This window comes from Lagenorhynchus albirostris, chromosome 11 (assembly GCF_949774975.1).
Source record: "Lagenorhynchus albirostris chromosome 11, mLagAlb1.1, whole genome shotgun sequence".
NCBI lineage: Eukaryota > Metazoa > Chordata > Mammalia > Artiodactyla > Delphinidae > Lagenorhynchus > Lagenorhynchus albirostris.
This window is the reverse complement of record NC_083105.1, coordinates 76321225-76334554: the sequence shown is the minus strand read 5'-3', so window position 1 is coordinate 76334554 and position 13330 is coordinate 76321225. Positions and strand designations below refer to the sequence as shown.

At 32.1% G+C, this 13330-nt stretch overlaps 1 protein-coding gene across 3 annotated transcripts in view; it reads right to left on the bottom strand.

Annotated features, from left to right (window-relative positions):
* Nucleotides 1-13330, bottom strand: part of CPNE8 (copine 8) — a 329571-nt gene that overhangs the window by 145921 nt on the left and 170320 nt on the right. For all 3 annotated transcript variants that reach the window (XM_060166571.1, XM_060166572.1, XM_060166573.1), the window contains 2 exons: nucleotides 5909-6013; nucleotides 4521-4562 (listed from right to left, as the gene is read on the bottom strand). In XM_060166571.1, coding sequence (XP_060022554.1) covers nucleotides 4521-4562; nucleotides 5909-6013 — 147 coding nt within the window. The remainder of the gene's footprint in view (nucleotides 1-4520; nucleotides 4563-5908; nucleotides 6014-13330) is intronic.

Genomic DNA, 13330 nt, shown 5'->3' with positions numbered 1-13330 from the left:
AGTTTACAGTGATACAAGCCTACCTCAGGAAACAAGAAACTCTCAAATAAAGAATCAAACCTTACACATAAAGGAACTAAAAAAAGAACAAATAAAACCCAAAGATAGTAGAAGGAGAGAAATAATAAGTATCAGAGCAGAAATATATGAAACAGAGAGTAAAAACAGAAAAGACCAATGAATCAGAAGCTAGTTCTCTGAAATAATAAACATATTGATAAACATTTAGCCATGCTCATCAATAAAAAAAGAGCCCAAATAAATAAAATCAGAAACAAAGGGACAAGTTACAACTGATACCACAGAAATACAAAAGATCATAAGAGAATACTAAAAATTATACACCAATAAAATGAACAACCTAACATAAAATAAACAACTAAGAAGAAATAGATAAACTCCTAGAAATGTAAACTCTCCCAAGACAAAATCAAGAGGACATTTTTAAAAAGACCAATTCCAGTAATTACATCGAATTAGTAATCAAAAAACTCTCAACAAACAAAAGTTCAGGACCAGATGGATTCACAGGTCAATTCTACCATCATTTAAATCACTTAGGCATTTAACCATCATTTAATCATTTAACATTTAACACAATCATTTCACACCTATCCTTCTCAAACCTATTCCAAAAAGTTGAAGAGGAAGGTATGCCAGAATCACTATGATACCAAAACCAGACAAGATGCCACAAAAAAGAAAATTACAGGCAAATATCACTGATGAGCAGACATGCAAAAATCCTCAACAAAATATTAGCAGACGGAATTCAAAATACATTTAAAGGATCATAGACCATGATCACGTAGTATTTAACCCAAGGATGCAAAAATGGTTCAATATCTGCAAATCAATAAATGTAGTACACCACATTAACAAACCAAAGGTTAAAAAGCATGTGATCATCTCAATAGATGCAGAAAAATCTACTGTCAAATTCAACATCCATTTATGATAAAAACTCTTAACAAAGTGGATATATAGGAAACATACCTCAACGTAATAAAGACTATACATGACAAGCCCACAGTCAACATCATACTCAATGCAGAAAGCCTCAAAGCATTTCCTCTAAAAGCAGGAACAAGAAGAAGATGCCCACTCTTGCCACTTTCATTCAACAAAGTATTAAAGGTCCCAACCACAGAAATCAGATGAGAAAAAAAATTAAAAGGAATCCAAACTGGAAAGGAAGAAGTAAAGTGTCACTCTTTGCAGATGACATGGTACTATATATATATATATATATATATATATATATATATATATATATATATATGAAATTCTAAAAATGCTATCAGAAAACTATTAGAACTAACAAATACATTCAGTAAGTATCAGGATACAAAATTAATATACAGAAATATGTTGCATTCCTATACACTAAAAGCAAACTATCAGAAAGAGAAATTAAGAAAACAATCCAAGTTACAACTGCATCAAAAAAATAAAATACCTAGGAATAAATTTAACCAAGGAGGTAAAATATTTATACTCAGAATACTATAATACATTGTTGAAAGAAATTGAAGATGAAGCAAAACAAATGGAATGACATACCATGCTCACAGATTGGAAGGATTTATATTGTTAAAGTGACCATACTATCCAAGACAATCTACAGATTCAAAATCATCCCTATCAAAATACCAATGTCATTTTTCACAGGACTAGGATCAATAACTCCCAAATTTGTATGGAAATCTCTGATAGACAAAACAATCTTGAGAGAGAAGAAGAAAGCTTCAGGTATCACTCTACCTGATTTTAAAGTCTACTACAAAGCTACTGTAATCAAAATATTATGGTACTAGAACAAAAACAGAACCATACATCAGTGGAACAGAATAGAGAACCCAGAAATAAATCCACATTTACATGGTCAATTAATCTACAACAAAGGAGGGAAGAATATAAAATGGACAAAAGACAGATTGTTCAATAAATAATGTTGGGAAAATTGGACAGCTATATTCATAGGAATTGACCTGGGCTACTTATTCACACCATACACAAAAATAAACTCAAAATGGATTAAGACTTAAGTGTAAGAACTGAAAGTATAAAATGCCTAAAAGAAAAAGTAGGCAGTATACTCTCTTACATTCATCTTAGCAATATTTTTTTGGATCTGTCTCTGCAGGCAAAGGAAACAAAAGAAAAGGTGAACAAACGGGACTATATCAAACCAAAAAACTTTTGTACATCAGAAGAAACTATCAAGAAATAAAAACACAGCTAAAAACACAGAATGAAAGAAGATATTAGCAAACAATATATCTGAAAAGGGGTTAATATCAAAAATGTGGAAGGAACTCATACAACTCAACAACAATAAAAACAAACAAACAGAATAAGAAATGGGAGAGGACCTAAATAGACACTTTTCCAAAGAAGACATACAGATGGCACATACACCAGGCACATGAAAAGATGCTCAACATCACTAACCATCAGGCAAATTTCAAATCAAAACCTCAATGAGATATCACTTTACACATGTTCAGAATGACTATCAAAAAAGACAACAAATAACAAGTGTTGGTGAGAATATGGAGCAAAGGGAATCCTCATGTATTGTTGGTGGGATTGTAAACTGGTGAAGCTACTATGGAAAACAGTAAGACAAATTCTCAGAAAATTAAAGAACCGCCATATGATCCAGCAATTTCACTTCTGGGTATTTTCCCAAAGAAAACAAAAATACTAATTTGAAAAGATATACGCACACCAATGTTCATTGAAGCATTATTCACAATAGCCAATATATGGAAGCAATCCGAGTTTCATTTGATAGATGAGGAAGATGATACACACACACACACACACACACACACACACACACACACAATGGAATATTACTTAGAAATTTAAAAAAATTGAAATCTTACCATTTGCGACATGGATGAATCTAGAGGGTATTATAATAAGTGAAGTAAGTCAGACAGAAAAAGACAAATACCTCATGATTTCACTTATATGTATAATGTAAAACAAACAAACAAACAAACAAAACTAACAAATAAAATGAAAACAGACTCATAGATACAGAGAACTACTGGGTGGGTGCCAGAACGTAGGCAGGTAGTGGGTATGTGAAATAGGTGTAGGCGGTTAAGAGGTACAAACCTGCAATTATATAATAACTAAGTCATGGCATACTACACAACATAAGCAATATGTTCAATAATGTAATAACTTTCTATGATGATAGATGGTTATAATACTTATCCTGGTGATAATTTCATAATCTATGCAAATGTTAAAATACTTTGTAGTACACCTGAAACTAACAATATTGTATGCCACCTCTATTTCATTTAAAAATGTTATGTTCACACTGTACTGTTGTCTATTAAGTTTGCAATAGCATTATGTCTAAAAGAAACAATGTGCATACATTAATTAGAAAATACTTAATCACTAAAAATGCTAATCATCATCTGAGCCTTTGGCGAGTCACAATCTTTCTGCTGGTGGAGGGCCTTGCCTTGATGAATTTTTCTACCCATGTAAGCAGAAGAAATAAGGGGAGGTGCTTCCTCAGGACAGGCCACTTTTTCAATCAAATTTGTTCCTGTATTAACAGTAGTGCTTGGGTATCTAGACATTTTCATCTTTTGGGGCTTGGCTGCTGGCTTATATAAAACACAGAGAGAATGGCCTTGCTTAGATCTTCAGCTTTAACCTAATGCTTCAGCTCCGTTTACCAGTGAGCTCTAGGCTGGAATGGAGAACACTAGCCAAGTAAAATTAAGTGACTTTGATTTCCCACTTGTCATTCTCCTTTGGTATCTGTATATTCAGTCCCTTCAGGAACCACCTAAAGAAACAGTTATCTAGAGCAAGGTGAGATTTGAGCATGTCTGGGTTCCTTGGTTTAACATCATTTAAAAACACCTCAATATCAGTCCTACTTAAAACAGTAGAAACAGTGGAAAAATACTTAAAAAAGAAAGAGAAAAAGTAGTGTGTTCCACTCTTTTACTCATTAAGATGCTGGGGTATGCAGAGGGAGACCATGATTTTGGAGCTCTGCTTAACTATTTTTATTGGCAATCACCAGACATAATTCCAGAGTTTTGTTTTGCTGTTTGTTTGTGAGGTGTGTGTCCTTTTTTTCTTTTTGGAGGGGGAGCTCAGGTGTGTTCCTATGGATGATAGGTGTAGAAAGGTTATAGGAATCTTCAGAGAGATTATGAGATACAGAAATTTGAGAATCACTACTCTAGATATAAAACTAGAATCTATAAATTGTGCATAATGAGAACTCATCAAGTCCAAGTTGAAAATCTTTACTATATTACTAGAAAGAAGGACGACCTCTATTTTATTTCACAAGTTTGATACAATTATTCTTAAAATCTCATGTGAACACCTCAGTAATGCTTAGAAAAACAAGACAAAAAATATTCAATATAAAATTAAAATTTGAAAATGTGGTCATTTCAGCATATTTGCTTCTTAAAGCATTATAAGTTTTAAGAGCAAAAACAAAAGAAAAGACAATGCCTTACCTTCCATCTCGATCCCAGTCATACACCTCTACTTTGACTGTTCTGTCCACGGGGAAAACATACACACAGAGTGAAGTTACTTAGTAAGATCAAATTAACATATGATTGAATGTTAAAAAGTAAGTTATAGATTTTCTTAGATAAAATATGCTTTCAGGTTTTACAAAATAGTTTAAAGTTGATTTTGCTAATTTTAATACTATTCTTCAATTTATATCTTAAAATAGGTTTCTAAAATCATACAGATTTTTAATTCTTTAAACAGAGTAAGAAAGTATATGGGAAAAGCATTTATAGTTTGACATAGCTTCTCAATAGAGAGGTATAGAGCTACTCCTCCTCTCTTCAAAACCATTATCTTAGAGAAGTATTTCTCAAACTCAGCATGGATCAGAATCACATGGAGGGCTTGTCAAAACGTGAATTGTTGGACCTCATGCCCAGTGTTCCCAGTTCAGTAGGCCTGGGTTGGGCCCAAGACTTTAATTTCTACAAGTTTCATCAGTTGCTGCTGATGCTGCTAAATAGGAACCATATTACAAGAATCACTTTCTTAGAATGAGTACAATTAAATAGAGTTATGATACTATTAAATAAAGTGACAGTCAAATAGCATAATAAATTTTAAAGTAAATTTAATGACATATACCAATATACCAATCAATAGTTCTTTCTATGATATTTGTTAATATAATAAATCTTCATTTTTCTAATATACGAGTAATAAGATAAAAAATATCTTTTGGGGTGAATAGGGGGTTTTGTATTATAATCTTACAATCAACTTTCATAAGAAAAATAAAATAACTTTGATACTAAAAATCTTCAGGTATATTGTGGGAAGATCTTCAGGGCCACCTCACCCACCTATTTGTAAAACACCAGAATTTCCTTGTTCTACATGTCTAGAACATTTATAATTCAGCAACCATGGGAGCAGTGATATCAAATAGGATTCTCAGGAGTAAATCAGGGTTTATAACATACGTAGTCATAAACTTATGTATCTTCTATATTTACTTATTCCTCTCTAGAAAGATAATACCAAATGAAAATCTTGAGGAAATGAAAATTCTGGGATGACTTTTGAATATGTTAAACAAATATTCAATATATTTTTATCACTTTGCACATTTTTTTCTTGAAAATTAGTTAAATCAAATTTTAATTTCAATTTTAATTTCTCATATTATCCCTCCTCCCCAAATCATTGTGGATTAAAAAAAAAGTTATTTAAAAAAATTCTGAATAAATCAACTATGCTTTTGTAAATACACATTTACATTGGTAAAGGAGCCAACTTAATTTTTAAAATTCAACTTAGATTATTGGATACAAAAACTATAGTGAATATTCAAAACTCTCAGAAAAGTTGTCATTTATTTTACCTGTCATAATCGCCATTACATAAAGCTCTGACTGAGATCTTGAATGCTTGCCAAATAGGATTCAGAGTGTTTTTGACAACTTCTGTTTTATGACAAATTGTAAAACTGTAAAAAAAAGTTTTCAGTTATTTTCATGATTCAGTTATAATATATTGTTTTAGTAGTCATTCTTCTGTTTCTTTTTGTGCAGAATACATGTTACCAGTCCCTCTTTTGCTGCTATATCAGTCAATAAAAAGAGATTTGCAGTTTTAAAACTTTACAGGTTAGCTCATCATAACATAAAACAATGAGATTTCACAATGAGTTTACTAAAAATGATCTGCAAGTTCAATAAATCCTAAAGCTGCATTGTAAATACTCTCTATAAAAATTGTGGTGACAAATTGATACAGTGAAAAGTATCCATGGGTCACTAAGAATATGAAGGTCATCAGTAACCCTGAGAAGGGCAGTTTTGCTAGAGTGCTGGAGACAAAAATCTGGTTGGAATGGGTTTAAGAAAGAGAAGAGAAAATGAGGTAGACTGTATAAACAACACTTTTGAGCAGTTTAGCTGTAAAGAGAAAAAGAGAAATTGGGGATAGCTTAAAGGGGAAAGATTAGTCAAGTGAAAGGTTTGTTTTTTGTTACTTTTTAATTTTTTTCAAGATGAAAGAAATAACAGCAAGGTTGTATGCTAAAGGAAAAAGTACATTAGAGAGAAAACAATCTGTGATGCATGAAAGAAAGGGGATAAAAGATAGAGTAATGTCCTGAATAAGATGCAAGTGGATGGGATAGAGGAAATCAATGGAGGGGTTGGCCTTGGGAGCACAGATAGTCACTTTGCAGAGCATTCAGGAAGGTCGAGCACAGGGGTAGATGCTGTGATGGGATCTTGAGGAAGTTCTCCAATTGCTTCCATTTTCTTATTAAATAGAAAGCAAGATAACCAGCAGAGAAGGAAGAGGGCAAAAGTGCTAAAGTGTCTGGGAGGGAGGGAAAACTGATGGATTAAGGAAAGGGAGTAAGATTTCTGGGGAGGGCTAAGGGCCTATTTAAGATTAGCATAATAAATTTATAGTAAGACCACTCAGTATGTGGTTCTTTCTTTCTTTAAACTGTTGACTCTATATACCTAAAGAATCCCTAGATGGAAGAAAGATAGCAATTCAACAATATAAAATAAGGGGTAGAATACATGGAGCCTTAAACTAGGTTTTCTGATTCAAATTCCAGTATTGTTTCCACCAAATCATTCAATCTCCAGACATCAATCAGGTCCTGGAAATGTTTTTGCCTAAATGCAAATTTATGCAGCAGTTACTGAGCTATAAAATGTTTTAAATAATCTTGGTTAGAACAATACCTAAACACAATCTTCACTAAAATCTTAGTCGTCAATTGTTCTAAATTCAAGGGATTCCTCTAATAGTCATTAGCATGAGAGTTATTATATAACTACCATAGTGAACATACTGTAACTAAACCTCATAAGAAAATAATCTCACTTTGAAAGGGCCTTGAGTCAACTTTCTGCTTCATAGGCAAGAAAGCATCTCTCTGCATTAAGAGATAAAATAGAAACATAATATAAATGGATAATGTATGCAATTTAATATTTATGGCATTAGTGCCATACTCTTCCTGGTAGTATCCTCACCTATCTAAAGAAAATCATGTTACTAAATTGACAGAGCTCAAGAGAATATGTGTGTATATAATGTGGTCAAATGCTCTCAAAGTTGAGTCACCCAGAGAAATGTAGGAATCACTGGGGGCAAAAGACATTAAAAGGAAGAAAGAGGATAGAAAAGACTCTAAAAGGTTAATCAACAGCCAACATCATCCTCAATGGTGAAAAACTGAAACCATTTTCACTAAGATCAGGAATAAGACAAAGTAGCCCACTCTCACCACTATTATCCAACATAGTTTTGGAAGTTTTAGCCACAGCAATCAGAGAAGAAAAAGAAATAAAAGGAATCCAAATCAGAAAAGAAGAAGTAAAGCTGTAACTGCTTGCAGATGACATGATACTATACATAGAGAATCCCAATGATGCTACCAGAAAACTACTCGAGCTAATCAATGAATTTGTTAAAGTAGCAGGATACAAAATTAATGCACAGAAATCTCTGGCATTCCTAAACACTAATGATGAAAAATCTGAAAGTGAAATCAAGAAAACACTCCCATTTACCATTGCAACAAGAAGAATAAAATATCTAGGAATAAACCTACCTAAGGAAACAAAAGACCTGTATGCAGAAAATTATAAAACACTGATGAAAGAAATTAAAGATGATACAAATAGATGGAGAGATATAGCATGTTCTTGGATTAGAAGAATCCACATTGTGAAAATGACTCTACTACCCAAAGCAATCTACAGATTCAATGCAATCTCTATCAAACTACCACTGGCATTTTTCACAGAACTAGAACAAAAAATTTCACAATTTGTATGGAAACACAAAAGACCCCAAATAGTCAAAGCAATCTTGAGAACGAAAAACGGAGCTGGAGGAATCAGGCTCCCTGACTTCAGACTATACTACAAAGCTACAGTAATGAAGACACTATGGTACTGGCACAAAAACAGAAAGATAGATCAATGGAACAGGATAGGAAGCCCAGAGATAAACCCACGAACATATGGTCAACTTATCTTTGATAAAGGAGGCAAGAATATACAGTGGAGAAAAGACAGCCTCTTCAATAAGTGGTGCCGGGAAAACTGGACAGGCAGATGTAAAAGTATGAAATTAGAACACTCCCTAACACCATACACAAAAATAAACTAAAAAAAAAAAACTCAAAATGAATTAAAGACCTAAATGTAAGGCCAGACACTATCAAATTCTTAGAGGAAAACATAGGCAGAACACTCTATGACATAAATCACAGCAAGATCCTTTCTGACCCACCCCCTACAGAAATGGAAATAAAACCAAATGAGACCTAATGAAACTTCAAAGCTTTTGCACAGCAAAGGAAACAATAAACAAGACCAAAAGAGAAGCCTCAGAATGGGAGAAAATATTTGCAAATGAAGCAACTGAGAAAGGATTAATCTCCAAAATTTACAAGCAGCTCAAGCAGCTCAATAACAAAAACACAAACAACCCAATCCAAAAATGGGCAGAAGACCTAAATAGACATTTCTCCAAAGAAGATATACAGATTGCCAACAAACACATGAAAGAATGCTCAACATCATTAATAATTAGAGAAATGCAAATCAAAACTACAATGAGATATCATCTCACACCGGTCAGAATGGCCATTATCAAAAAATCTAGAAACAATAAATGCTGGAGAGGGTGTGGAGAAAAGGGAACACTCCTGCACTGTTGGTGGGAATGTAAATTGATACAGTCACTATGGAGAACAGTATGGAGATTCCTTAAAAAACTACAAATAGAACTACCACATGACCCAGCAATCCCACTACTGGGCATATACCCTGAGAAAACCATAATTCAAAAAGAGTCATGTACCAAAATGTTCATTGCAGCTCTATTTACAATAACCAGGACATGGAAGCAACCTAAGTGTCCACCAACAGATGAATGGATAAAGAAGATGTGGCACATATACACAATGGAATATTACTCAGCCATGAAAAGAAACGAAATTGAGTTATTTGTAGTGAGGTGGATGGACCTAGAGTCTGTCATACAGAATGAAGTATGTCAGAAAGAGAAAAACAAATACCATATGCTAACACATCTATATGGAATCTAAGAAAAAAAAAAGGTCATGAAGAACCTACGGGTAAGATGGGAATAAAGACACAGAGCTACTAGAGCATGGACTTGAGGATATGGGGAGGGGGAAGGGTAAGCTCTGACAAAGTTAAAGAGTGGCACGGACATATATACACTACCAAACTTAAAATAGATAGCTAGTGGGAAGCAGCCGCATAGCACTGGAAGATCAGCTTGGTGGTTTGTGACCACCTAGAGGGGGATAGGGAGGGTGGGAGGGAGGGAGATGCAAGAGGGAAGATATATGGGAATATATGTATATGTATAACTGATTCACTTTGTTATAAAGCAGAAACTAACACACCATTGTATAGCAATTATACTCCAATAAAGATGTTATAAAAAATAAAATAAAAAAATAAAAGGTTAATCAAAATATCTGAAGCAAAAGGAAGAAAATTAAGGGAGATAAGGAGAAATAGGCAGGAGAAAAATAGAGGGAATCAAATGAGAAAAAGCAGAAGTACACAAAAATGGTTAAGAAAAATTCTTAGGGACAAAAGTATGTATATTGTTTTCATAAACAGGCATCTGCCAATCTTCATAACACTACATATTCTTAAAGATTTACAAAGGGACTTTCTCTTCTTCTCTTATATCATATTCTAATATATACCAATCTTTGGTATGGTGATAGATATAGATACCTTGCTATATAGGTATCTAGATAGGTAGGTAGAAGATAGATAGATGATAGATGGATGATAGATAGATAGATAGTAGATTAAATCGATAGAGAGCTAGATAGAAATAAAGCGACCAATGAACCATCTTCAAACTAACATGCTCAATAATCTACTGACTTCTAGGCCTTTTTGCTTACAGTTAAATCAAAATTTCTGTCATATTCCTAGTATTATCAGCAATAGAAATGAAATACATTGAAACTTCTTCTCTTAATAAAGTGACTCACCTTCTTAGTGAGTTACTTGTAAGTGAGGTAGTCATCTGTCTTCTATTAATCATTCTCATTTGTAAAGCATTAGATGTGATATAGACACCAAAATCTCTCTAGTATTCCAGCACTAGTGTAATTAGTGAAAATTCTAACAGGAGTCTGAGGTAGCTCTTTCTACTATTCAGGAGTATTGCTCCTGAATTCAGGAGTATTGCTATATAAATATAAATGTGTATGTATATACGTATTACACATAGCATTATAAGAAAAATATTTTTATTAAATAACCTGTTTAAATACCTTAAATGAAGCCAATTACCAAAAAACAGTTATTCCAAAGGAAAATTATTACCTAATTATGAATACAGGTCAAATTACTAAATAATGTGAAAGCAAGAAAATAAGAATTTGTAATCATATATTATAATGGATTTTCATTAATGCTTACAGTAGAAATTAAGTTTTACTCTTTCTTATAATATGAGCCTCAACCACTAGGCAACAAGCAATTTCTGAAGTAGCTCCGTGTTCAAATACATCTTAAAAATGAAGATAAAGTCTTTGCAGTTACAAAAACACACATAAAAATTGAGGAGTAAAAGCATTTTTATTCATTCAAAACTCATCAGAACAAAACATATGTATATTAATACATATGCCCTAATATATATATTTGGATCTAGCTGGCAAACTATTTTCTCTGTGTATATGCAAGTGGAAAGTTTTCTGAAATGAGATTCACAAAATTTTAGCAATAGTTATTTTTAAATGATTTGAGATTTTTGGATAAGTTGCACTCAATATTTATATTTTATTTAATCAACAAGTTAATACTATTTTTATAAACATAATAAATTTTGTAATATATCTCTTACAAGGAGCATTAAATGTATGATAGACTGAAATTCTATAATTGTACAACAAATATTTCTAAGAAAACTAGTAAGAATAAAATAGAAAATTCAGGAAATAAGTCATTCAAACAGGAGGAAACATAAGAACTTTTTAATTCAAGAAAATTTTAACAATCCTTTAGTTTTTTTCCTAACTGTGAAATGACTGGAAAATATGATTATTTCATCCACTGTCCAATATTTTTCACATGGGTAAATTAGTATTCAGATACAAATGCTACTCTAACATTTTTACCACCAAAATAGAAAAGAAGCATGCAAAATCCAACCATATGATACCTCAACAAAAATAACCAACAGTTGCCCAGTAGCTGCATCAGCAAAATTCATACACTATGTTAAGCTTCATTTTATATTGCTCAGTATAATCACTTTAAATAGCAAACTTTCTATTTTTATGTACCATTTTATACTTATTACATAATATTAACATGTTGTATAATTTCATATATAAGTGAAGCAGGTTACTTTTTTTTTATATTCTATTCTCCTAATTTTAATCTCCAAATGACATTTTCTCTTTAGCTAGTATTTTATTATGCACAGTTAAGGAAAACAGAAGAGGAAACATTATACCATAAGATAATAATAATAATAACAGCTAACATAATTCTTATGTTAGGGAAGCTTCTAGATGATTTTTGTGTAGTAACTCATTTGATACTCTCAACAGCCCTGGGAGATAACTATGATCATAGCCCATTTTACAGATGAGGAAACTGAGTGTCATGAGTTTAAAAACTTGCCTATGGTCCCACAGCTATTAAGTAGCAGGGTCACGGTTTACACCTAGGCAGCAGGACCTCATTTAACTCATAAATTTAACCACTAAACTTTTTCATTACTACTGACAATACAGTAAGAATCATAGAAGATAACAATAAAATGTATTTCATCGTAGAGTCATATGTATTAAATTATACTCTGTACAATGGAATACTACTCAGACAATAAAAAAGAATGAAAACTTTGCCATTTGCAATAACATGGATGGACTTAGAGGATACTATGCTACGAGAAATAAGTCAGACAGAGAAAGACATATACTGTATGATATTCCTTATATGTGGAATCTAAAAACTACAACAAACTAGTGAATATAACAAAAAAGAAGCAGACCCATGGATATAGAGAACAAACTATTGGTTACCAGTGATGAAAGAGGAGAGAGGAGGAGCAATGTTAGAGTAGGGAAATAAGAGTTACAAACTATTTTGTATAAAATAAGCTACAAGGATATAATACAATACAAGGAATGTAGCCAATATTGTAAAATAATTATAAATGAAGTGCAATCTTTAAAACTTGTGAATCACTATATTGTACACCTGTAACTCATATAATATTGTATATTAACTATACTTCAATAAAAAAATAAAATAAATTATAACTCTATAATACATTTTCAAATCACAAAGAAACCAGTCTAATCATAACTGGTAAAATATTCAAATTACTAGAGGGTAATGAAACATTTTCCTGAATGTTAGATATCATTGAAAAAACCCTGTAGAATAAAAAGCAACCCCTAAACTCCATATTCTTCTCCAAGAAATTGGCTTAAGCGTTCAATTCTATAACAAAATACTTTAGTTTCATAATTTTAGATTTCCACAAACATATAAATCATCCATTCTATTAAGGCAATAATATAATTTTAGGAAAAGTAAAGAGGAAATGTTTCTATGAAGCTGAAAATCATTCATTATAAATATCAAAAAAACATAAAATGCCTATAAAGTTACACATTATTATTGAGAATAAAAAATCAAATCAATTTTTTGATTACCAAAATATTTGTTTATCAATTTAATATGAATATCTGAGAAAAACTGATAAAGTCATAGTTATAATA